The sequence below is a fragment of the Talpa occidentalis genome, unplaced genomic scaffold (assembly GCF_014898055.3).
Source record: "Talpa occidentalis isolate TD23 unplaced genomic scaffold, MPIMG_talOcc4v2.1 talOcc4.6, whole genome shotgun sequence".
Taxonomy (NCBI): Eukaryota; Metazoa; Chordata; class Mammalia; order Eulipotyphla; family Talpidae; genus Talpa; species Talpa occidentalis.
The window spans coordinates 10924907-10952722 of record NW_023604972.1 but is presented as its reverse complement, the minus strand read 5'-3'; the positions used below and the strand labels follow the sequence as shown (position 1 = coordinate 10952722).

General features: G+C 39.6%; 1 protein-coding gene across 1 annotated transcript in view; it reads left to right on the top strand.

Moving 5' to 3' along the window:
• The window catches only part of ADGRA3 (adhesion G protein-coupled receptor A3), a 96077-nt gene that overhangs the window by 15869 nt on the left and 52392 nt on the right, over positions 1–27816 (top strand). Inside the window, exons 2-5 of the mRNA XM_037529999.2 lie at positions 12753–12824; positions 21131–21202; positions 24399–24470; positions 26632–26703. Coding sequence (XP_037385896.1) covers positions 12753–12824; positions 21131–21202; positions 24399–24470; positions 26632–26703 — 288 coding nt within the window. The remainder of the gene's footprint in view (positions 1–12752; positions 12825–21130; positions 21203–24398; positions 24471–26631; positions 26704–27816) is intronic.

The following is a 27816-nucleotide window of genomic DNA, read 5'->3' as shown; positions in this document are numbered from 1 at the left end:
TGCACCCCAACTACACCTCTGTATTCTCTTCATTTGTGTTACTATCCCAGTGTAATGTGTTACCAGCTAACATATCTGTATGTGGCTTATTCGTCTACTTCTTCCCACTAATACTGAACACCTAAGGGCAGAGAATTTTATTTTGCTCTGTTTCCTTCAGCATCTTGGATGCTAGCAGTCACATAGTAGGTGACTGTCTTGAGTAGACGTTGAGTTGTTTGATGAGAACTTTGGCCCACAGTCAAGTTTGAAAATCATTGTGCTAAATTGTATTATTAAAACCTCCAAAGTGGACTTAGAGTGGTACACCTGAGGGGTTTCTGTTGCTTCAGATCTGCCTGTTTCTGGGTATTTTCCTATTTAATGGGATGTCTCAAGGAAATATGAGGAACCAAAGGGTTGCATGGGCAGCCTTTCTTGCTTAATATGCCTTTTCACATGTGGCTAATTCGGAATTCCCTCTCTAGACATCAGATGTATTTTCCTTTGTTACGGCAATGTTGTCATGTGGAAAATGCCTTGGAGGGAATTTGTGTATTGGGATTTCTTGGTAGTTTTATTTCCGCCGAGCTGTTCATTCTCAAGAGCAAGAGCCATTGAACTATGGCCTAGTGAGCAAAAAATGGCTTTTTACATTTGCAGTTAATTTGAAATGATTTGATAATGGTGAACCACAGTTAAGTGAAATGTTATGCTGGCCCAACAAAATTCTATTCCTACTAGTTGGCCAGTTTGATAAAGAAAACATGTTCTAATGCTTGTTAAATGGTGATGAAGACTTTATTTAAGACTATTGCAATGGGTATAAGACTGTCACAATATGTGGTCTGAGACTGAGTACAACTCTGAATAAAATCAAGAAGCAGGTTGGAAGATGCTGGGAAATGGATGATGGGAATGGAAAATTACTAAGACAAAACTGGGGAAATTCTTGCTAACTTGCTTAAAAGGTTTCTTGCTGAAGGCAGTCCAGGTTGATCAGACCCTACCTAGGGGATGGTGGGAAATGAATTTGATCCAATATTAGTTGTAATGTTACTTCTTTCATTTCAGGTTTTATTTGAGTCTTTCTCTTTTTCTCGGTGTATCTAGATAAAAGTTTGTCAGTTTTATATTAAAACAAAACCACAACAGGTCATTGATTGTTTTTCTACTTACCCTCATTTATTTCTACTGTAATCTTTGTTATTTCTTCTAAATTTGGACTTGTAGTTCCTTGAAGTGTACAGTTAGGCTGTTTATTTGAGGGTTTTCTTGTTATTTATTTATTACTTCGTGTTCATCTTTAAATTTTAGTATGTTACATTTTCACTTTTGTCTCAAGGTATTTTCCGATTTCTCTTTTGGGTGTTCAGTAGTATGTTGTTTAACCTCTGCATAGTTTGGCTTTCCTAGTTTTCTTTTTGTAATTGACTTTTAGTTTTATACTATTGTGGCTATTAAAGATGCTTGAAATGATTTTACATCTTAAACTTATTAAGACTGGTTTTGTGAACTGTCATATGATCTATCCTGTGGAATGTTCCATGTGCCTTGATACAATTATGTATTTTGCTTCTTTTGGATGGAATGTTCTGTATATAAGTCCATCTGGTCTAAAGTGCTACTTAAAGGCACTATTTCCTTATTAAATTTCTGCCTGGAGGATCAGTCTATTGGTCGAAATAGAGTGTTAAAATTCCTGATGATTATTATATTTTTCACTTTAGGTCTGTTAATATTTGCTTTATATGTTTAGGGACTCTCTATTTGGTGCCTAAATACTTACAAATGCTACTTCTTCTCGTTGGACTGATCTGATCAGGTATCAGTGATGATCACATAATCAAGGTGGGCGGACTGTCTCTAAACTGACTTCATAGGATTCTTGCTAAAATTTGACTCTGTAAGGACTGACATGGAAACCCAAGGTGGTGGAGGCCTAGTTAACTGGAGAGCTCAGAGGAGTCCACACAAAATTTTGTCAAGGAAAGAGTCTTTGTCAAGTATTATAAAAAATTGGAGTCAATTATTATATTTTCATTTTGTCAGTAAACAATGAGGGACTGAGTCTTCTTTCTTATATATATGCAGATCCTTGATTTTGCTTCTTGGTCCACAAAGCCTGTAGTATTCATTTCTGGCACTTTACAGAAAAGTTTATTGATCTCTGCACCAGAGTTTTTAGAACACTACTTATGAACTTTAACAATCTTACAGTCAAAGTTTATGGCTGAGATTTGGACCTCCTTCTAATGGCTCTTAGTGTACTCCCTAGGGGCGAAGGGGCTTCTCTAATTTGGCCTCTAATTTTCCAGTTGCCTTTTTTCCCTGTATGATTCCAGGTAAATTTCTAGTGTGGTATCTGTGGATGTGTGTCTCTAACTGCCTGTTATCTTCTCTCTCACCTTCTTCTCTCTTCCACCCCATTCATTAACTCAGGCGTGTCCACTTTGTAGGTGTGCAGCCTCCTTATGACCAATTCCATAAAGAGTGAGCAGAGGACCCACTCACTTATCTGAACTTCTGACTCACAGAACAACCTGCCAATAAATGGATGTTGATTTTCAACTGTTTGTGGTAACTTATTATGCAGCGATAGAAAACTAATACAGGCTCTTGAGAAATTAATTTTTGTTCCCTTCCTGACTGCCCTTTGAATTCTGGCTCATTTTTTAAGGAACAAAGTCCAGAAATATACCCCCTAATTTTTCTGCTTTTCAGTAACTTATAAACTCTGCCTATCCTATTTAATGCATCCCTTATGTAGTATTTCTACTTAGAGTCACTAAGTGTAGTATTAGTCCTTGAGGTTTTATTTTTGCATCCTTAGTGTCACTCTTAAACAGACATAGGTGCTCAAATATATTCCCTATTAATGAATAGTGGGTGCATCATAAAGAATTTCAGCTTATAAGCAAAATAAGCACAAACGGAGAAAGACAAATGTTGTTGATTTCATTCATGTGGAATATATATATATATATGCGCACAAGGAAAAATAAGCTCTTAAAGTCTGACAACAGAATGGTGGTTACCAAGGAGAGAGAGTGTTAAAGACGTCACTATTACAAGGTGGTTGAAAACTAGACTTTGGTGAAAATCATGATGTAGTATATTCAGATATGACATTATAATGATATGCAACTAAAACTTTTATGTTTATAAATTAATGTTACCTCAGTCAGAATTATTAAAAAAAAAAAGAGAGAATTTCAGTTTAAAAAACCAAAGACTCAGAATCCAAGAAGTACCTCAGTATGATCCCTGTAGGACTGTCTCTATTTGATTAAAATGCCAAATAAACTTGCTTTCATTATACTCAAACATTAAGTGTTCAGTGTTTTTATGATGTATTGACACCTTGAAAAATGGGCTCCCTTTCTCATGTAGCTGATGTGTTCATAAGATGAAGTGTTATTTAATAAGCGGTTTTTCATTTTTAGGCATTTTTGAAAGCACCCTTAAAAAACCCCTTAGTTTTTTGTTGACCAAATGGTAATTTCATGTAAATTTACTGTGTTATGCAGCAGAAAAATAGACGATTTCCTTTTTATTTGTGAAACTGCTGAATAAATAATCCGAGATCAATATAAATAAAAGCAGGCCTTTTTAAAAAGTCAGGTTTTAGTTTAAAAAAAAAAATGCTAGAAACTTGGAAATGTTATTTAATGAACCATTTGAGTCATTAAGGGTGACCATATGTCCCAAGGACACCTGTTGTCTTAGTGTCATTATTAATGGCACTTCTTTTTTATTTTGAGGGGTCTGATGATAAGTTGTAGCGTGATCCTACAATAGTGTGTTAGCTGTTGATATCTTTGACTTGCTGTCTCATTTTAAATTATTGCTCACCTTGCAAAGATGGCAGCTCCAAGTACTACCATCCGCAGCTTCAGGAAGGCAGACACAGAGATTGTAGACAAAAAGTGTATTGAGAGCGTCCCTAGTTCTCCAGGTGTAGAAACTTAAATGCAAATAATAAAACACCAACATGTTTTCATGCATCTTTGGAAACATAGAGGATCTTTTTTCTTCACTAAGGAATTCAGATCTCAAGTACTGAGCAGAGTGTTAAAGACCTCTGGTGGAGGGTGGAAAGATACTAACGGACCAGGGTCTCTGATTCAGCAATTGGGAGAGACCAGTGTGGTGGTGCCCACATTCGTGACCTTGGCCACGGGCAGGCAGCACTGTGGCGGGTGTGTCGAGTAGCTGCTGGTGAGTGGAAACATCAAGGTCACGGCCTTACCATTTCCTAGTTGTGACATTGTGTGGAGGATTAGATGTTCCATGTGCTCACAATGGGCTCAGCAGGTATAAGGAGACCCCTGTGAGGGGAGTGTGGGTGTGGGTTCTGCCTGAAACAAGCCAAACTATAATAGCTGTGCCCAAGTTCATATCCGTCTTGCAAAGGCCCACTATGTTCTCGCTGAAATTGCCTGGATGTTTCACAGGCATGACTTAGCAGGATTGAGAGGTCCTAAAGCCAGACGCCATGAAGTTCAAATTCAGGGTCTGTGCCTTGCTATCTGCCCTCTGTGTTGGATTGATTGCTCAGTAATTCTTGGGGTAGGGTAGAGACTGGAAAAATGACTCCAAACAAGAGATTGTTTGGAGCTCTGGCACAGAGCTCACCAGCTCTGGCACAGCCACACTTTCCTCCCCTGGCCAGCAACTGTCTGCCTTGCTTTGCACTTGACAGCTGCAGGTTGGGCCAGGAGCATGAGCATGTTGCTGGGGGCACTTGTTTCCCAGGAACCTGGAGCTTCTCCTTCGGTTGACGTAGGACCTGTTCTGTGAAATGGGTGGCCTTGTGCTTAAACGTGATCCTTCCATTGAGTGAAAGATGATTGAAATTTTGCTATGGATTTTGTCAAATGTGTCAAGGGAAATGTTAGCCTCCCTGCATGAAGGGGGAGGAATGGATCGTGACCCAAGGCTGTCCCCCATCATTTAACATGCAGAGAGGAGGTAGGAGAGGCCAGGGCCCTCCACATCTAGGAAAAGGCCTCTCTACAACCCCCTAAGTGGGAATAATTTGAACCATGCTTGTCCACTTTTTTTTTACTTTCCTTCCAAAACTCACTTGAAAACGACAGAACAGTAAAAATATGACCAGACCCATCACTATCTGTACTGAAAAATGAGAACAGTGTTGTAGTGGTCCAGAAGGATTGAGGACGTGGGAGAATAAATAAAACAGAAGGGATTAGATTGATGATGAAGCTGCACAGGGAGGAACTTACAACCCGATAGAGACAAAAGTGGGAGTAACTAGAAAATGAATTTTTTTAGCAGGATCCTGGAAGATTCCCAAGATCTGAAATTCTAGGGAGGGACAACAAAATCGGGTGAGGCAAGCTGGGCTGGGGATTGATAGAACCAGCAGCTGCTCCAGGAGTTTGGCTCAAGGGTCTTGGTGGTCGGGCCTCCCTCTGTGACATGGCTACTTAATTTAGTTTTGAATGCACAGGGCCAAGTACTAGTGAGTGAGCAATGCCTGAAGGGTAAGTTGTAGGCCACCGGATTTATTTTGTTCCCCCACTTTCTAGGTATATGAGATGTCTGAATGTTGAGATAAGTACACTTCGCTCCTTCTAGTCCATTCTCCATTAATTTCATGTGTGCTGAAGAAACCCTCTTCAGGAGCCTCCCAGTGGAGCAAGGGGTTCAGTCTCAGCACTCCGAAGCTATTCGCAGCCACTGCAGCATGAGTCTGATCCCTGCCCAGGGAACTGATCCACTTGGCTCAGCAGATCTCTCCTGTCTTGCCCACTGCTCCCCTCAACAGTGTATTTCAGTATATCTACCTGTTCTGCTGTTCCCTACTCTGTCTCTGGTGAATCCTCTAACCACCACCTCCCCACACACACCTCTGGCCTACACCCCAGTTCTTTTATGCATAAATAAATAAAATAAATCTTAAAAAAAAAAAACTGAGTAGCAGTTCAGAGTGTGTGTGTGTGTCTGTGTATACATACACATATGCCACATTTCTTTATTATCTATTCCTGGCCACCTTGGTTGTTTCCAGCTTTTGGCTATTGTACATAGTGCTGCAGTAAAAATGGGTGTGCATATGTCTCTTCAAATTTGTTAACACCTTTTTTCCCTTTGGACATAATTTACAGGTTTATTTGGAAATAATTTCAAACTTACACAGAAGTTGAAAGAATAATGGGTACCCTTTTATATATTTTTTCCCCAGATTTATCTATTTTACTCTTGCTAACATTTCTACCTATCAGTTGTTTTCTCTTCCTGGGTATGTACGATCAGATTTCCTGAGGTCATGTGACAGTGTGATGCATACAGCATGACCCAGAGTGCATTCTCTATAAGTGGTCTTGACCTTTGCATCTTTTGTCTTGCTAATATAAATTAGATGTCTGCAGAGAATAGAATTTTGTTTGTACTTTTACTTGGCTAATTTAACCAGCTTCCCCACCCCCCCTTCCAAATTTAATTTAATCATGAATTGCTGAAATTTAACAATTCCCTTATAAATTAACTGGCAGCTTCTGAGAGATGTGAACTGCTTCTAAGAGATTTGAGCTGTCTGAGTGATAGTTTTCCATGACACATGAATGAATCCCACCAGCCTCTCCTAAATGTTAAGCTCTGAGAGATTTAACATTTCGGCTGCCTTTAATTACGTTGTCTGTCATATAATATGCAATCTTCTTTTATACAAGTTTTTATTTCAGTGCTGTATCATACTGAAACCTTAATGTATAAACATTAAACCATAATTAAGAAACCAGACTTAAAATTCAACCACAGTTTGGTATATGCCGGCAGTGACAACTACTGATAAATTCGTAACTAACTCCTTTCCTGACAGCTGGAAATTTCTTGTGATGTCAATGTTAAGATGATCCTAATTTTAGAAGGGTTAAAATGTATCTTTGGACATTTCTGTTGCAATATGAAAAGAAGAAAACTAGACATGTAATCAGCTAGACATTTTGATTTTCAAAAGTAAAAAAAAAAATGTGCAAGCCTCAGAGGAGAGAAGGAGCTGAAAGAGGGATTGAGATTCCTACTTCCCATCCTTACCACTGGGTGTAGTATAATTAATTCCTTGGAGAGGGAACAAAGAACCTTAAACACAGTCATATTTTTATTTTTATTTTATTCCTTTATTGAACAAGTAGATCATGGTTGTCATGTCAGTTGGATCCTCTGCAAAGCACATGCCAAGGTTGGGTTAGAAGTACAAAGTGTTTACTGCTGGGGTTGGATGTTGCAAGATAAAAAGAGATGAAAGGGAGGAACAAAAGTGGGCATCCCCTGGATTCCCTCAGGGGTGGGAGGTAGGTTAGCATCTGTCACAGGAGCAGAGGGAGGGTGATCAGGTGAGACAGGCTGCAGGCACCATGCGACAAGTCTTGGCCCCAGTCCAGTGGGAAGGTCCGGCCAGGAATGGAGAGTCCTCTCACCAGTGCTGTGCTGGTGCTTGTCTGCCATGGCCTGCCAAGTGGGTGGACTTGCCTAAAGTTCATGGGCAAGTTGCAGGGCAGGTCACACGTAAAAAGGAGGCTTTTCTTCAGGTAGCTGGAGTTTTGAATTTCTGCTTTTTATATTCCCCACCACCCCCTCGTTCCTGGCTGGTCTTGGAGCTCCATTCAAGGTTGTTGATAAGCTTCTAGACTTGCTGTTTCTGTAAAAGCAAATCTCAGGAAAAGTTTAGATAAGTTTTTTTTAGTCGTTTGTGCTCCTAGACTTTAACTCTTTAGACTCTGTCTCAGAATCACACAAGCTCACGGTTATGTTTATATGGTGGGGGTGCGATGCTGGTCAAGTTGGAAGAGCTCTCTACACTTAGTGGGTTTTTGCCTTGTCAAGGGAGACAGTAAATACACAAACACTAGAACAATAATTTCAGATAATGGGAGACGTCATTAAACAAGCTGATGTGACAGAGTGAGGGCAGAGCATTTTTTGACACTCAAGAGCTAAAGCTAGCACTCGGAATTTTTCCTGCAGAAATAAATGAATGCCTCCAATCAAGAGGAGGACATGTTGGTGAACAAACTAATAATACTTAGGGCAGAATGTGTGTAATTGCTGATGGCATGCGGAATTAATGTGATTTTAAAGCAAAAATTATTCAAATTGACAGGGAGTTTTGAAATCCAGTACTTATTCTGACTTGCTAGAAAGAATTAATTTAGAAATTAGCACTTGCTTTTCATATGCCTGAGAAAAGGGAATAAACTGGGAACAGAGTATGCTAAAAACAGGTGCTGACAGCCTTTTTCTGTGAAGGACGAGATGGTAAATATTTTCAAATTTCCTGGCCAGGTGATCTCCATGATCACATCTCAACTCTATATCATAATGGGAAAACAGCCACAGACAGCATGCGGACAGAGGGACATGGCTGTGTCCCAGTCAATTTTAAGAACATTGAAATAGGAATTTCTCAAAATTTTCATATATCATAAAATATTAACTCTGGATTTTCTCTGAACCATTAAATATATAAAACTCATTCTTAGAGCCCATAGGCTGTGATGAAATAGCTGGTGGGTTGGTTTGGCTTGCTCTAGACTAGAACTTTGAAGAATGTGGGAAATAGCCAGTTTTCATTAGTGGAATAAATGTAGCAAGGCATTAAAAATTCATTTTTGAGGAGTTAACATTCGATTTTATCACAGCAGGCCCCAAAGGTTTAGGAATGTGTGACCTTTAAGGTTAGTGACTCAAAATGTAGCTCAGCTGAATCATCTACTTTTTTCTTGTATTTGATAAAGATAATAGCAATAGCAAGTATTCTAACACCATAAAGCTAATACAGGATCAATTTGTATTTCTACATTTTCTATTAAGAGCAAATAAGAAATGTCAAGGAATGGAAACTTTATTATGTATATAATGCTTTCAGTCCTTGGTATTGACTTTGTTTTTTTCTGTACGAATATATAAAGAGCTTCCTCTCCCCAACCTGCAGACCCCGCCCCTCCTTCTGCACAATATCCCATTTAATGGATAACATTAACCAATCATATATTACTGGATCAACCTAAATCTCATTAGCTTTTACAGACAAATAGTGAAATGAATAATTTTGTCATGTGAATGTATAATTATATAATATATACCATGCAGTATATTTTGTGCTATTTTGTCTTCAGGATATAGTTCCAGAAGGGGAATTAGTGGATCATATATATATATTTTCATACTTTTGCCCTACTCTGTAGTGAATGTACAGATTTATAGTAAAATACAAGTAGCTGTTTTTTCCTCCCCAGTATATTATGTGTTACTACATTTTCTCCCACTCTGGTAACTGACTTATGGTGTCTTGTTTTAGTTTCGATTTACATTTCTATCCTGATTGAGATTGTGTATCCCTCCAAATGGTTATGATCCATTAGTATTTACTTTTATAGAACTCTCTGTTGATGGTCTTTGCTAGGTTTTCTATTGGACGTGTCTTTTTAAAGAGCTCTTTATATATTTGGGAAATGAATTCTCTGCCTTTGATAGTATTTGTAAATATTTACTGTTTAAACTTGCTGAACGGCTTGAAAAAAATCAAAGTTATAAAAATGCATTAAATTTTAAAATGTAGTCCCATTTGTGCCTTCATTCTAGAAAACCTTAGGTTATTAATAAGGACTTCTAAATCCAGTTGCCTTTCATGTTCTATTTTTCCTTTCTCGGTCAGCCTTCGTTTTTACATTTGCTTTTTCTTGTCCTCTTTTCTCAGGACACCTGTCACTGGAGGGAGGGCCCACAAGGAATCTCCAAACCCTTAATTATATTGCAGACACTCTTTCTATTTAAGGTCACATTCCTGGGTTAGGGTAGACATATTTTTGAAAGCCACCATTCAATACACTACAATAACCCTATTTGAATGTTTATCTGACGCTTTCCCTCCAGTGTTACCTTGAAGAATTATATTCGTCCCGTTTGAGCTGAATATTTAATGCTGTTGAAATGTATTTTCAATGAGAAAATTATTCTGTGCCTTCTGCCATATAGGATGTGGATGGTGTTAACAGCATTCCATTCTAGGACTTTCCATAGCAACTGAGATCTTGTAATACTTAATTTTTATTTCTGCTCCATCAACTTTTGATTTTAAAAGAAAACGTGTCTGCATTAGATCTTACTTCCTTTTTCATGTTTCAGCATAAATGATACACTGAACTAACTTGGTACTGTGTTAAATGGTAGCAATGGACATCAAACTCTTCAAATGGTGTTTAAATTCAACAGGCGTGAGCTCAGAATAGCATTCCTAAGTGTTGTTTATAGATGAAGTGGTGGCGGCTTCGTTCATCTAGAACAGAAATGGGTATATATAGGCTTGATAACTTTGGTCAAGTTTTCTATTTTTCATTTAGTTACCTCCTCAAAAGTTTGAAATTTCAAAGATGTCAGCAAAAATATTGATTATGAATGGATTTTAGGTTTATAATGATTCATGGTATTATGCATTTGCTAGTTCCACAGTGCCCCCATTTCAAAATGGAGTATAAAAGCTGTCTGCAGAGTAGATTTATTCGCACAGCTCCTGTTTTCTTGCACACAATCCTTAAACACTGCGAGTAATGTGTAGACGGAATATATTAACATGAAGTTGTAAACTATATTTTTAAGGTTACAGTTATAACTTTTTAAGTGTGATGAAATGTCTTCTTTTTACTCTCCTCAATAAAATCTATCATTTATTGTACTAAAACCTTTATAACTGAGCAAATGACGGTCCTTTTGCCAAAGCAATACTGAATTGCAGTGAGTGTGATTTAGTCGCCGCCTTGGCAATTTTTCACAAGCTACTTCCTTGTTTGGATTTCATTCTTCATTTGGAAATGGGATACTAATGTCACAGAGCTTGGTCGATTGTGTATTTTTGCTTTATTGGTTATATAAAGCATGTCAGCATTGCTCATTAAAACGTGAATGATTATAGAAAATTAAAAGAAGTTGAAGCATCTTGGTGATGAGTCTGGTCAAATCTTTTCCTTCTTGAAACGGATGCAGTTCACAGGTGGGTAACCTAGTCTGGTTACCTTTTCACTACTTTTAGCTCCTGTTAAGTTGTTAGCACTCACTACATACACTTTTCTGTCTTCCATACCTTGATATCTCTACTCCGCCTAAATAAAGGAAATTTAGCCTTTTCAACCTTCTATGGGGACACTCTTTCTTGGTGTTTGAGCTGCAAAAGAAACGTAGTTGCAAAGCCTGGTGAGAAAGCAAGATCAGGTCCATAGTATGATCTTAGGCAAATGGGGTGTATGACTTTTTTTAAATCAGTTTAGTTCATTTTGAAAGCACATTATCCTAACATATGAGATATAACATTTTCTTTTTTTTTTTAAGATTTTATTATTTATTTATGCATACAAGAACTGGGTTACAGGCCAAAGGTGTGAGGGTGAGAGGATTCACCAGAGACAGAGTGGGGAACAGAACAGGCAGACTGACTGAAGAGCACTGCTGAGGGAAGCAGCAGGCGAGACAGGAGAGGTCTGCTGTGCCATGTGGATAGCTCCCTGGCTGGGTGCGGTGATCAAACTCATGCTGCAGTGGCTGCGGATAGCTTCATAGGTTGCATCTTAACCCCTTGCTCCACGAGGGAGGCCCCTGAGATACAGCATTTTCTATAGCTCTGTGTGTGTGTGTGTGTGTGTGTGCGCGCCCCCACATGAAGCCGATTTTCATATGTGTAGACACTTAACTAGATTTGTATATTGTTATATTAAAAAGAATATTCAGCATGATTTTAATGACATTTAGAAGATACTGTCATTTGCTTAAGGTCAGTGTTTTATAGAGCACTTCGTGTGCATTTTTTTATTTCCATCTTTTGAATAGCTGTTCAACTTAATGTAAATTGATCAATTAGATGAACATACGTGGCATTCTCTATTCTTTTTTTTTTTTTAAAGATTTATTTTTATTTATTTATACAAGCACTGGGTATAGTCAGAAGCTTGGGAGGTGAGAAAATTCACCAGAGCCAGAGCGGGGAGCAGAGGGGAGCAGAGCAGGCAGAAGGACCAAAGTACACTGCTGAGGGCAGCAGCGGGCGGCAGGAGAGGTCTGCACGCCATGTGGGACCCTCCCCGGCAGCCTGGGATTGAACCGGCGCTGCAGAGGCTGCTGGCAGCTTCACAGCCCAGCTCTCAACCGCTGCGCCACCGGGGAGGCCCCCATTCTCAATTCTTTTGCATTATTGGATGAGGCATTTTGAAAGCAACGTATACGTTTTCATGTCAAGTGAAGAATAAGGGTCTCAGAAAGGTCTCAGGTATGATCTCATGTTGCTGTATTTCCCTTAATTTTTTATTGAAGTAATACTGCATTGGAGCATGAGTTTTAGGTGAGCATTCTTATAAATCGTCTACACACACTACAGTAAGTTCACCACTAAAAATTCAGTTCTCTCCTTGGGCATGTAGGCAGTGGAGCCCCTTTTCCTGATTTTCTCCTCTTTGCCCCCTTTATTCTTACATTGAGCTTCGAGCAATTTTGTGTTGACTTATCCCTTCTTATTTAAAAATTTTTTGGTTAAATGAGATAGGATTGACTAAAGATGTGACATGATAATGTGAGCTATTTTAGGTGGTTTCTCAAAGAAAGAACAAAGAACAAAGCTCTTTTTTTGGTCAAGCAGCACAAAAATTCCTTGAGTAATAAATGACTGAGAATTCCTCACAGGTTTCAATATAATAAGCTAAATTACTTTGATATTGATGGTGTACATTTCCTGGGAAACTTACATTTTTTTCCTGTTATTTTAGGATTCTGAGTAACAATAAAATATCCGAGCTGAAGAATGGCTCATTTTCTGGGTTAAGTCTCCTCGAAAGATTGTAAGTATTCTTTTATTATTGTCTCTTATTGTTATTTAATGCTTTTTCATTGTAAGCCTGTTATAAACTCTTAGCTTCCAAATACAGTTTTCTCAACATCTTATTACGGACCATTTCAAGAATGGAAGAATTGAATTTTAGAAACAATTGTTTAATACAGAGTTGGACAAACTCTCTGTAATGGGTAAGATTGTAAATAATTTAGGCGTTGTGAGCCATATGTCCTCTGTCCCCAGTTCCATCATAGTCGTGTGAAAGCGACAACAGACAATAAATTGTTATGGATGTGACTTTTACAAAGCAGACCTTGGGTCATAGTTTGCAGCCACTGATATTTAAGGCACTGATTCTGTTTTGAAGTTCTGCCTTGAAATGTGTATGCCTTATATGACAGACAAATAGAATAAAAAACATGTCAAGGGGGAAGACTTTTGGGTAGACTTGGATGTCTTACTCAGTTGTCTTCCAGGTGATCATTCTGTTTGGCTTTATGACTAGATGTGTTGCTGGTACCACTCATTTTTGGCTTTGGTGACTATTAGACAGTGGGATTTTAATTTGCTGGTCTTCTGAATACTCTTTGAGGATCATGTTTCAAATTCCATGTCACTCATGCATTTAGGGTAACCTTTCAGGGGTCACAAGAAAGACATGCTGTGAACATCCCCATTTGTGTTGAATATCAGACTTGCCTCATTTTCTTAGTTCTCTTTGTGGTGATTCACTTCCTCCCCATGTCTGTGGCCACTCACTGACCACGGCCTCCTGTGCCCTCTCCCTCGGGGCTTTGCCATTGGATCCCTGACGTGTTCTGGACGGATCTGCCCTCAGCATTCTTCATCCTTTTGTATGTTTCTCTCCTTATCCACAGGTACACACACAGTAATATAGTCATATTTCCACATATATACATGTCCACGTATATACACACACAAGTGTGTATTCACAAATGTGTAAAATGACTTTAGCTTGTGAGATTTCCTTTTTCTTTTTTCCCCTTTTCTGTCTTCTCTGAAGTATCACTGTCTCATTCTCACAGTCCCCCTGCTTCCGAGGAGGCTGGCTGTCCCTCCTCACCCGACCGACCCGTTTAAGGACAGGCCTTCACACACATTCCATGGTTCCTGACTCAAAACTGAGCATTTGACCTTTGTTAATTGAGTCCAGATTTGCTTGGGGCTTCTGGGAAAGGCATTTCCTCACTGTCATCAGAAACGATAGCTGTACTGGGCTGCTGCCTGCCGGAGCCCACACAGGCAGGGACAGGGGCCAGGCCCTCAGGGAAGCCGAGGGAACCGTGAGGCCTGTGGGCTGTGGTTGTCGGGGGCTGCTCATCCCTTCGGGCTTTCTTTCCCCTGCCAAGAAAAGTCACTGTGGTTGACAGGTCTCCTAAGCCTGTTGAGTAGTCAGACATTTAGTAGGTGTTTGGCTAATAATGGAAGGAGTCAGTGTGTCTTTTTTCCAAAGGAAGGGTGACGGGCACCCTGCGGGTATAAAGGGTGCCTGTTGTGTTTCGAAACAGGTTTTATTTTTGGCACCTGGGACTGCTGTGGTTGTTCATGCACATCAGAGAGTGTGGCTAGCATAGCTGATGTGCTGTGCTCTGAATTACTCCCCTCTGATATTTACTTTTTAATTGTCTTTGTCTTTGACCTTATTTTCAGCCATTTGTCGGTAATAAATCTCTGTACATGTTGGGAGTACACTAGGTTGCCTTGAACCTATTAGGTGAGATGAATATGGAACTGATTGCTTTTAGCCAGGGGCCTGTTTATACCTGAATGCCAGACACCACCCCTCTCTTGTAGGACTGTGTATGGTGTGTGTGTGTACACTGGACACACACAAGTACATGTATGTGCAGGCACAAAGGGGCCTTCAAAAGACTAGATAGCAGTAGGTGCAAAGGGAAAGCTGTGAAGCAGGTGTGTGCTCGAGGAATTGCAAGAAGACTAGGTGAGAGGTTGGAGAGATGTGAGGCTGCGTGGTTGGGATAAGAAGGAAGGAGGGAATCCCGTTGGGTGTAAGATCATTGAAAACTCATCATCTCTGTATTGAAACCAGTGCCTTTGCTTGTTCTTATCCAACTTGAAGTACAGCAGAATCAAATCAGAGTGTCTGGTACTGTGCTCAACTGGGCATGTGCTGATTTTTGAGGTGACTGTGAGGCATCCGGTTGTACGTGTTGAATTGGACAGTTAGGTTCCCCTGCAACTCAGTGGTGGGGTAAGTTTGGGCTAGAGATACAAATTTGTGCCTAAGTGCTCACCTTAAAGCTGTGGGTGGTGATGAGATTGCTGGGAGAAGGAAGAGTTAGAGGAGCGGAAGAGCAGAGTGAGAGCAAAGCTTAAAGGAATAAGGTTCATTTATTTGAGTCATTCATTCAACAAGTGGCTTTTGAAAATTGCTGTGTTAGGCGGTGTTCAAGGGAGACAGACCTTAGAGGCTAGTGATAGAGGAAGTGGGCAATAAGCAAAGTAATTAAGAAAGTATATAAAGGCTATTAGGTTGGGATACGTCCCATGGAGCAAAACAAACAGGACTGGGAGTGTGGACTCTGTGTGGGCTGAGGGGGTGCTCAGTTTTGGGGTGTATCAGGAAAGTCTCCCAAGGAGAGCACAGAACTGAAAGCACTGAGTAAGTAGGTGAGCAGACTTGTGTGGGGAGAGTCCATGCTCCCTGCTGTCCCTGAACCAAGGGGCTCTGGTGTTTTCCAGAAAATGGATGTGCTGGGCCCTTGACACCATAGGCCATTGGTGTAAAGCTGAACAGCTTACTCTGGGTTGAGTTTACAAGATATATTGTCATTAAAGGAATTGTCTAAAGTTTATACTTGCTATAAATTTTGCTTTCAATTCCTGGGCTAATGTGGTTTGGAATTTTTAGAGTTTATAAACGGTCTTGGAATTGAGATCTTCTTATCTGTTGTTCATCCATCCACCCTTTCTTTCTCTCTTCTTCCATTCTCCCTGTGCAGTTTAGGTCTTCATTCTTGTGTTACATATTTGTTAGTGTTTAGTGACACCCTCCCAGGCTCCAATCCCTGCCACTGGGCCTTGTGGGCAGCCAGCAGTGTTCCTTCACCCCAACGGTGAAGGAGCTCGCCACAGCCATTGGCGGGGCCAGTCCCAGTTGCCCAGCAAGGAGGGCTGCTTGCTGTGGGGCCTTAGAAAAAGGTCTCCTGGCTCTTAGAAGACACAAGAAGAGCATCTCCTTTTCCTAACTTGTGCTTGGAGGTGATTTCTGGACCTGGGTTGTCACATCATGATTGAAGATCAACTGGAAAGCAGAGTTGACCTTCTAAAAAGGGTGTGTCTGAAGGATAGACAGAGGCTACTAGGACCTCTACTTCTGTAGAGAGCTGTCTGCTTTAGCTGTCTACTTCTGCATTTCCTGTAATGCCTAAGATTTATTTTCTTTATCATTGAAAATGCTTTGTGTAAAGGTTTCAGATACTTGCGTTTAAAAAGCACCTTATATACTTTGTGTTCTTTCCTAAAGAAGAACTGTTAAAATATTCCTTTAATTTTGTTTAAGCAAGTCTTGTGCGCCTTTTCATTTACGTTTTAATGATCCAGCGTATTCAGATGTAACTATTCATCCTGAAGTTAGACTCATGTTCGCTAAGGAAGCTGTGGCTTGCCGAGGGAAGGGAGATGCTAAATGAGAGAATCTGACCATAAATATCTTTTGGCAGTGCCTGATTAATATGGCTATTATTAAATATTATACAATATGTCAAGAATTTTTTATTATTAAAGAAAAAGTGTATCTTTAAATCATATTACAGTACTCAGTTATTCATGAGAAGTGTTTTGTAGAAACACATGCCGTATATCATCGTCCACAAATTTATGTACTACTTTTGCTAAATCAGTTCTGTTGTAGATGCTGTTTAAAATCTGAAAAGGGAAACATATGTTTTAAAAAAATGGAACTGACGCTATATATATTTCTATTTGCAGAGCTTTTTAGCTTATGCAATACAAGTCAAAAACATACTGATGGAATTCTCTCCTAAAATCATCTTTTCTCTTTGAGCTGGAAGATTAGGGTCCAGTTGTGGAGAAGCTAGGGATTATGACTTTGGGCCTGATGATTAATTGTATGTCATGAGACTTAAAAACTTGAGGACAGAAGGTAATTTTTGTTCTGCAGATTTTCAAACGTACAGAAAAAATGAAGTTACTGGAATATCCTCCCATAACACCAGCTTTCCCAGATTTAATAATCATTAACAATTTGGTGGCATTTTTTTGTACTGGAATATGCCAGCACATTCACACATTTGCTGACCTACTTGAAGGTCAGCTGCAGACATGATGACCTTCTCTCCTTACTGGGGATGTAAGCGGTCCTGAATAAGACCGCAGTCTCTACTCTCTGACTTCTAGCATCCTAACGATTTTGTGGCTAACCATAATTTACTAAAAGATTTTTACTGTAAAGGTCAGGTAATGTAATTCTGTTTCTCAGCCTTGCTTTACTGTTTCTCTTGCTGCTGTGACAAAATACCATCAACTGGTGGTATTATAAAAATGCTTATTCCTCATACTGCTGGAGGCTGGGATGTCCAAGACGAAGGCACTGGCAGATTCCGTGTCTGGTGAGGGGCCGCCTCCTCGGTGGCTGTCATTTTGTTGTGTCCTTGAGTTGCAGAAAGGGAGGGGGAGCAGAAAGGGAGTAGGGTCTCTTTTATAAGGATGTTAATCCTATTCGTTAGGATTCTGTCTGCATGACCTCATCAAACAAAGGCCCTCTTCCTAATTCCATCACCTTAGTTTCAACATAAGAATTTCGGGGTACAGATCACAGAAATGCCACCCGCTGCGTATTGAGTGACTGACTCTTCCTGATCAGTCAGGCACAGACCCTTCTTGGGACTGCTGGTGTCTCAGTGATGATGGGAAAGGAGTGAGAACATGTGAAGAGGGTGGTGGGAGGAAAAGAAAAGGGCTCCGGGCACAGAGCTGACTTTGTGGAGGAAGGAATGGTGCTTCCTCCAGGGAATGAGGGTGGTGAACAGGAGTTTGCCTGGCAGGAGAAGCAGGTGGGGGTGAGGTTGTGGGCTCAGGAGTTGGGACTATAGGGGGCTATGTGCAGGGTCTGGAGGTGAAAGAAATAGGACTTCCTGAAACATCTCAAACATGACTCTTAGATGTGAGGAGACATTGGGTGAGTGTGGAGGATGATGTCCAGGCAGAACAGAAGTGAGTTGGAGCAGGAAGGGTGAGCATGGCCAACTCACTCCAGATAGTTTGCACTTTCTTTCCAGGTAGAGCTCAGACTGTGGGTGCTTTGGTGGTGGGTGCTGTAGGGTGACTGTGTGTAAAGGCAGAGACCTGATGCCTCCAAAGCACTAACAGTGATGTAAACCCATGATACTTCAATAAAAAAATGAAAAATACAGCCAGCTCAGAGACCTGATGAGCTTTATGTTTAGAATAATTCACTTCTGTTACTTTTCTTTCTCACCACATGCAAATTTTGACCCACTGAGACATTTATTTTTTTCTTTAAATTGAAGTGACATTGTTTTGTAGTGTTATAGACCTCTCAGGTGTACAGCATGTTAACTTATCCTCTGTTATGTTCACCACTGAAAGTCTAGTTCTGTCCTTTTCCTCAGTGTACCCACAACTTTCTCCCTTCCCTCCCGCCATCACTGTGTTTTGCTAAACATTTGCTTTCATCTTGTTCATTCCTTTGATTTAGAAAGATTACTCTGAGTGGAGAGTAGATGGGCACACAAGCCAGAGCTGTGTGTTGTATGTGGAACCTGGGCCAGGAGCGGATCGTGAAGGCGGATGGTTTTGAGCCAGCTTGGAAAGCTGGACAATACTATGTTTAATAACTTTTTTCAACTTCTTACTCTACCAATTTTCAACTATATAGAGAAGTTGAAAGAACATTTTCTCGAGCACTTTTGAGTTAACGATGGCCAAATTTTGACACGTTTGCTTTTTGTCTGTCTCTGCTTTAGGTATCCTTTTACTTGGCTCCTCTAGTAAATCTTGAGGCAGTTGTGCTGAAATCCTGACTGCAGACTGGCCACTTATTGATGCACTAAGAACTTGCCCAAATTTTTTAATCTTCGTGTATACGAGTTTTGCTTTCTGAAACATTACTAATACCTCCTAGGACTGATTGTGAGATCTTAATGAATGATAAGTAATGTCTAGGGATTTGTGTGAACCTAGGAGGCCAGAATTTAAACTAGGACTTCAGGCTTGCCCGGATCCAGGGGATCAGCACTGACTCTTCTCTCACGGAAGCAGGATTGTCACTAACAGCTCCTGGCTTATAGCTTAACCAGTAATCAAAGCAATAGAAATTTGGCTACTTCCTGCCCCTCTCCCTCCCCCCACCCCCCCAGGTTCTAGGTTTAGTGTAGACCAGATTCAGGCAATTACTAAGGTGAGGGCATTTGAAAAATATGAACAAGGATTGGTCGACAACTGGTGGAGAGTGCTACTGGGAATTCTTGAGCAGTGTTTGTACCTTATGGCCCCTGGGAGTTAGGGCTTTTTACTTCAAAGCAAGCAAGGAGAAAGATGCAGAACAAAGCCAACAAGCAAAACGGCGTAGGACAGTGGCCACATGTTAAATAATTGATGTCGACCATAGCTATTGTTATTATAAAAATATGGAAGCTTTTATAGTTGCTATTCTGGCCCAACTTCACATACCCCGTTGAATTTTTGAATGACTGGAAGCTCCTTTCTTTTCTACTATTTGCTATCAAAAAGTAGTGGCTGGGGTGGAGTCTGCTTAGGTCTCTGCAGTGCACATTAACACTTGCCCTGGGTCTGGGGGGCTCACATTATCAGTGTCATAACCTGGGCAGTACCCACAACCTGGGTTTCCCCAGAAACAGTTCCTGAGATGTGCTTGTGAGGGCAGGTGGCTCCTTTGGGAATAGTCTGGTGTTGGGGCTTGGGGTTGAGCAGGGAGGGAAGGACACTGCTCTTTGGTGCTTCCTAGGAAAGTGGCCCAAGGCATGTTGCACACAGGGCTTTTCTTTGAGTGGCTAGGCTGCCTGGGCGTGGGCTGGATGGCCGTGGTGGAGCATAGTTACAACAGACCCCCACGGCCTGTCACCTGGTGCTGTGGTAACAGGTGGCACATGGTTCAGGATCTACTTCCAGGAAACCTTTCCAACCTCAGGCAACATCGGCCAGGCCCAAACACCTGCTGCCCTGCTGTGCATCTGAGCGTTGTTGTTCTGGTGACTGCTTGCAGCCACTACTCAATGTGGCACTGAGCCCGCGTAATTTCCAGGAGTGGAGTTTGAAGCTGGCATGTGGCAGGGGCTGTTATGTAAAGAAGGAAGACAGGGAGAAAAGACACGGCAGAATTTCTGTTCACATTCTTACCTCAGGCACCCCAAGAAATGACCAGAGGCCCCTGGAGCCTTAGTGGGAAGGTTATGTAGGATGAATCCCCAGGAAGGGCCTCCCTCAGTGTCTGCAGTGGGTCAGCTACGGATTCGGAGGAGGTGCAGGCACAGAAGTGGACCACGGACCACTATTCTGCTTCTCAGTGCTCCATAGCTGGCTGTGAGGTCTCTGCAGCAGTCTGGCCAAACTCTCGGATGGAGTGACTTGAGAGTCCCCACCTGAGCCCAGGTACCCAGAAGCTAGCAGCAGCCTTAGCAGGCAGCCCAGATCCCCCCTTGGTGGAAGGATGTGGTTGTGACACCACTACTGCCCCCCACAGTGGTCCACTCAGACATAGTGGGGCCATGCAGGAGACGGGGAGCAGCTGTGTCTGCTGTCAGATGCCATCCTGCCGGGTCCCTGCTGTGAGCTATATTGTGAATGGTCACACTTGCATTTTACAGGAAACAGCCATGGAAGCCGAGGCAGGAAAAATACGAAAACTGAAATGGCACAAATTTTTGAGAGTGTATTTTTGAAGATGGTTTAAGAAACGTCAATTTAATTATGTATGCTTCCTTTATTTATTTTGATTGCTAAGGTATAACAGACTTTGCAGTAATAATATATAGGATTAGAGTTTAGAGATAACTTTGAATTTGAATATTAGGGTGCATACATCTTATTTTGACATATGCCTTTGTTCTTCCATTGATTAAAACAAATGGCTTTGGAGCCAGATTTCTCAAACCTGAATTTTGCCTCTGCTACTTACTGCTGGGGTGAACTTGCCTTAAACTTCCATTACTACAGTTACTATTTCCTGTTAGCAGGTAAGAATAATGTGCCTAAATATTTGTTACAGTGTTGATGGGCTTAAATACTTGTCACAGTGTTGAAGAAGTTATTTTCTTCTCTTTTTAATAGGGACCTCCGAAACAATCTTATTAGTAATATTGATCCAGGTGCCTTTTGGGGACTGTCATCACTAAAAAGACTGTAAGTATTTGAAATTGCTTGCCTATAGTTTGAACTATTCTTTTATAAATAAATATTTACCCACTTTAAACTTTAACACAGCGAAAGATAGGATTTTTAATAATTTTCAGAAGTCCTCTAGGTCAGTTCCATGATAGAAAAATAGCATTTAATAGCAATCTGTAGAGTAATTGATTTGGTGGTAGATGGTTGTGTCCCTCTTATACTAATCAAATCATTACTGACTGTCAGTTATCATCTCTAGATGATTTTTCAAGTTAGGAGCACATTCAACTTGACTCTGAACCCACAGTCTTCTTTCCATTACTTTGGGAGCTCAGTGACTCTCCTCTCTTTATGCTGCCTCTGGGGTGTGAGCACCATTTGAGGAGTCACTCCGCAGTCAGCCCTGTGGACAGTCTCCCCATCCTATAACTTCTAAAGCCGTCAGTTGTGTGCTGAGTGCTTACCCTCCTGGGACTTCTCTGGAAAGGCCCAGAGACTCTCAGAAAGAGGTAAATGGTGAAAGTACATCCTAACACATCCATATGCGCTATGCTGGACACACTAATGACCCACCAGGGAGAGGGGAGTGACCTGCCATGGGAACAGCTAACTTATAGAGTTGACTTTGCTCCCGAGGAATGAATATGTGGTGAACAGCAGAAGGAGCATTTTAATCAGGGTGGGTCTAGATTTTTGATGACCAATTACCATGTAAAAGAATTTTGAATCCATTCTTCAGACTGTAGGATGGAAGCTAAGCCACCTTTGTTTTTAACCATTCCTCCTGGTGATTCTGATGCAAAAGATTGAGAACTTCTGGATTATTTTTACAACTCCATCATCTCCCCCCCTTATTGAATACAACTACTTCTTAGTCTTTTTTCTCTTTATTTACCGCTTTCTGGGAACAGAATAGTGTTAATGAAGCCTCCATCTCACATGAGGGTGCAGGAAACTGCATTGTTAATTAAAAGCAGTTTAATCTGAAGGTTTGAAGGATCCTGCAGATTATCTCAGGTTCTCCAACCAGTTCTCTACCCTTCAGTAAATAATTTCTCAAGTAGTGTCATTGAAATAAATTTAAAAGAATTTCTTGTTCATTTAATTTAATTACTAATATTGTACCAGGCGTTGCCTTAGCATTTTTTCATTGCATTACACACTAAGTAGTCTCTTGTGTTCCTGCTTAAGAAGGTAATTGCCATTTATAATGTTCTTCCCACTTGAAAATACATTCTTAATTTCAAACAGCTGACTTGTAATTGAACTTATGGAATACAGCGTACCCGCTGAGAAAGCCCTAGTTGTGAGCCCAGTGAGCTTTGTAGAGATACATAGTAGTGCTGTTTGCTGCCTGCTTCTCGATACTGCAGTCCTCCCTATGAGGCCTTAAATCATTCATTTCAATTGTGTAACTCCTTTGACAGCCACATATAAAGTGTTTGGTGAGTCTCCCCTCCCTTTGCTTTTATTTCATAGATAATTTGAATCAGGAACATTAAGTGACTTTCTGAAGAATAAACTGAAGAAGTAGGTTAATCCTAGGCCCATTTAGTTTCTCTTTTGCTTTATCAACAAATTCAAACTGATTCTCAACCCAAATGAAAACCCATTATCAATACCTAAATACCATTTTAAATAGGTATCGCTATAATGAAATTGTTTCCCAAAGAATCAATGGTAATTGTACCATTTAAAACTCAGAATTGAGACAAGATAATGAATAGAGCCTAGAAATGCTTGTTTAAGCAACCATTCACAAGATGATGTCTAATTTTCTTAAACAGTAAAACCCAGAAATAAAAGGAAGATCAGCTGGAATAAAAAAAAAAAGTCCCACATGATTAAATACTTAGCTTTAATATTCTGAGGAGCTGGAGTAAAGATAAAGATAAAGATTTGCATTGCTTAAGATTTTTTTTTTAATCAAAAGTTGTCCTGAGAGAGAAGAGATGGAGCTAGGAAATTGTGAACAGCAGGATTACCTAAGCTAACTTTTGAAATGTCTAAGGGTAGCTAATGAGTAGGCACCTGATTTAAGATCTCTGTTCTTAGACTTTCTAGTCAGATGACAACATTTTCTGCCTTTGCCAACTTACATTAGAATGCTGTAGTTTTAGGAGAGAAATGGGTAGGGAGGGGCACCGATTGCTTTTTAAAGAGCAACTCATTGTCACACAAAGCAAGTGTGTGTCTCCACACAGAGAAAAATACGAATATTGAGGAGAATGTGGTCAAATTACTTGTGAAAGTTGGGTGTAGAAAGCTGGTTCTATTATTTTTTCCAAGAGCAGAATGAAATATCTCAGGTCTAATGAAATGAAGATTTGTTGTTCTGGGGTTTTCTTGCATATAGTTTACTAAACCCAGTAATGAAAAAGGATGATTTCCCACTAGAAGGTTAGAGACATTGTCACATCTTCTCTCGCAGCCTGATGCTTTTACTTTAAACCAGGAACAATAAAGATCTCTAATGAAAATTTGAGATTGTGTTCACTGTCCTCATTCAGGTGAAACAAAATAAGTGAAGAAATACCAAAATATTTACTAATATCTTCATGGCTTGGGGAGAAAAAAAAAAATAATTGGAAAGTGACATTTGATAGTAACACTAAGACATTAGAGCTACTGGGGAAAATAATCAGCTTTGTGGTATTAAAGTACTTTGACTTGGAGCTTCAGTGATAGAAAATAAAACTCTGTTGTTTATCCCCTGTAGTCAAAACTTTGAAGTATGTAAGCAATGAGGTTAGAAAGCATTAAGTTTCAGATGTTTTTGAGGAAATGAAAGCTCAGCATTTTGATAATTTGCTGCTTTGTCCATTGTCTGTAAGATGTTGGCTGAGATTCTACTCCACTAACTTGCCTTGGCTTAGCGAGCTGTGCACGGGTCTGAGGATCTGCATCTCAAGTAGTAAGGGGGAGTCTCACATTCCTACTCCAGTTTATCTTGAATAATGTCACAGGATTCAATGCTTAAACTAGAGAGGGCACTGTAATTAAACAGTATTTAACTTGTGTATGCCAGAAATAAGTGAAAACAAGGATTTTTCCTCTTTCACTGGTACCCTCATCTCACTTAAGGTAGGTAAATGTGTGTGATGCAGAAAAGTCTTGTATATCACCTGGGTTCTGGCCTGGAATATCAACTGTCTGGAAGCTTCACTTGTCAAAAGAACTGATTGAAGATATTTTCTCTTTTCCTCCACAGGGATCTGACAAACAATCGAATAGGCTGCCTGAATGCAGACATATTCCGAGGACTCACCAACCTGGTTCGTCTGTAAGTAGACCTTTCTTTCCTGTGAAAATATTAGCAAGCATTGGAATCAAGATCCAGAGCTGGACACCTTCAATGTATGTTTAATATTAAAGCAGCAACTGTAGACATTATAGTAGTGATAGGGAACAAGGAGCTTGAAATGAAGTCCTAGAGATGAGGTGCCATCACTGTAAAGACAGACTCTGTGTGTGTGTATACACACACCTCACAGATTTAGTGTGAACCCCAGAGGACATGATCCTTTTGAGAGATAGGAACAAATTTTGTCTGGTATGGGAAAAATTCATGGAAGGGCTAAAGCCTGTGCTGATGGTCCAGAAGGTTGCAAAGATTTGAATGGTTAGAAAGGAAAGCAAATCTAGCAAATGCTGTCTGATAGGAGTAAGAATAGTCAGTTTGTCAAGGGAGAGGCCAGTGGTATTAGAAGTTAAATGAGCACTTGACTTGCACCTCTGACCTTATAATGTGGGTGAATTTTATTTCTCTCAGCTTTTCTGTTTTTCATCTGTAAAGTAGGATTAACAGTACTTCAAAGTTAAAAGAATTAATTAAGATTTGGTTACCTATCATCTTTTTATCTCATACTGTATGAGACTTTGAATAAGCTATCCTGTAGATTTTGATTTCGACTTTGATAATAAACAGGCTTTCTTTGGGAGTAACTAGAAATAAGTAAGTTCCAGTTATCTAATAGAGTTTTATAGGGGAGAGAAAGAAAACCAGACACCCATAATATGAAGCCACTAAAAGACATTTGTTTGGGAAAAAGGCTTAAAAGTATGTTTTAGAAACACCAGTCAAGGAATAGGGTACAGGATGAAATGGGGATTTAAGGTAGAGGTCTCGTAGGATTGAGCCTGGTTATCTTTCTCTCAGACTCTTTATAATATTTCTTCTATTTTGTTCAAGTTGGACTTTGAAAAGCTATTAGGGCGTAAGTAGTGAGCTATTTCATCTATTAGTGAGGGAGGGAATTTCAAATCAATTGTTAGGGTAGAACAAAGTAATTCTTTAGTCAGCAAACTTGTATTTTCAGGGTGTACTTTAATTTTGGGGGAACACTATATAGCCTTTTTTTAAAAAGATTTATTTATTTGTACAAGAACCAGGGTGCAGGCCAGATGCGCGGGAGTGTGAGATGATTCACCAGAGACAGAACGGGGAACAGAACAGGCAGACTGACGAAACATACTGCTGAGGGGAGCAGCGGGAGCAACAGGAGAGGTCTCCTGTGCCATGTGGGACCCTCGCTGGCTGTCTGGGATCGAACCCGCGCTGCCGAGGCTGTGGACAGCTTCACAGTGCTGCGCTCAAACACCTGCACCACCAGGGGAGGCCCTAGCCTTTTTTTTTTTTTTAATAAAAAAGATGTATAGTTTTATTCATAATTAAAATCCCCTCAGTTGCAGTCTTCATTTTATTTTGCAACTGGATTGAGGTCATTTCATTGTTAATTTCTCCTTTTAAGTTTTCTCTTTTAGTTTTGAGACTTGCATAAAAATAGGCAAAATGAGGGAGGCATTTATGAAGGAAAATTTATTATAATTTTGGATAATTATGATTTGACCAATGAAAAAGCATTTGGAGACTATTGTTTTGTTGATTTTTTTTTTTCAAGAGGGATGTATAGCTTTGACCAAAGGATTTGACTCATTAGCAAATGGTCTTTAGAATAAGGAACTGGTGGGACAGCTTGTATGTGAATATTTTCTCTTTTTTTCCTTTTGAACTTAAAACAGCACACATTTTTTTATTTCTGCCTTATTAGGTAAAGTTTTGGGGGTCCCAAAGCCTGAGTCAACACTCACATTATTATTTTGTACCAGTTGTGAGAATTTATAGGTCAGGAGCACAATGGACATTTATTCAGGTGAATCACACCCAAGCTTTCTATTTAGAGATTTAATTGAGAGTATTTTTTAATTCATGTAATAATTGTTTATTGTGATTTTTAAAAATGCAACATCATACTTAATGGTGAAAAGCTGAAAGCCTTGGAGAAGATATTTATTCTTGTTTGTTTATAAGATTTAAAGCCACTTTTGTAAATTCTGCTAACATGATGTAACAATGATGGGACACGTAGGAGAAATATGAAATAGTATAAAATGATACCTAATTGTTAGTATTTGTAAAAGAGAAATTATTTTCTATTTTCCAGAAACCTTTCAGGGAATTTGTTTTCTTCATTATCTCAAGGAACATTTGATTATCTTGGCTCATTACGTTCTTTGTAAGTAAGATTATTTTCTCCTGTTTTGATAAATTTATCTTTAGATCTTGAATTTTAAGTGCAGTTATTACATAGTTTAAGAGATTTCATAGGTAAAATCCTGTGGTTTTACAAAAATTAGGATCTCATTGAGAGACTGCATTCGCATTGAAAATTATACTGTCAGCCTCAATAATATGCAGACTGGACATGATACTTATCAGAGTTAGTGAATCAGAGTAATAAGTGAATCTGTAATTTGTTCACTTTGACTTTGTTTTTGAATTTGACTCTGATAAGTATTCTAAGGAGGGAATGACTAAATCCTCAAAGAATTAAATATCCCTCCCTATCAACACGTTATATTATAGTTGAGAATATTTTTGTACTGTTTAATTTTATCCTATAATCTTTTACCCAAAGTGATTTCGCAATTTTTACTGATATTTCTAGGAATGTTTAGGTAGAATGCCCACTTTATGAAGTCATTATATAGTCATGTTTACATAATTCTCTGTAGCTCTAGAATTGGCAGAATTTTTCATCCCAAAACACTTAAGAGGATATTTAGTGAGAAACTTTACAGTAGTTCCTTTTGAAAGTAACTGTTTTCTTTTTTTTTCAAATAAACCTTACTGTGTTTCAAATTCTAAGTCATACTTTTTTCTACTGGACTTACAGTTAAATGTAAAGTTTTTCAATTTTTCATTGGGTATAAAATTTATGGGATTGAGGTTTTTTCCCCCAGGGGAAAAATTGTTTTTTCAACTAGATGCCTTTGTTTTGTGTGCAGGGACTTCTTTCTTCGTGCCCTCCCCACTCTTGTTTTCCTTTTCCTAAACCTGTCATGTGCTAGCTTTCACTGGGGTGCAGCTGACAGGTCAGGCATCTTCTGCCTCCATCCCGTCCTGTGTACCTACCTCTCCAGTCACACTGGGTCTCTCTACCTGCTTTCTCTGGTCCCACTACCATTTTTTTATTTTATTTTTTTTGACTTTTAATTTTTTAATTTTTTTTAATTTTATGTATTTTTTACATTGTTTTTCATTTTTGCACAGTATATGCATTTTCATCTTGGTTATAGTCCCCATACAATTATAATAATGTAAAAATCAAAATCAACAAGCAATTATA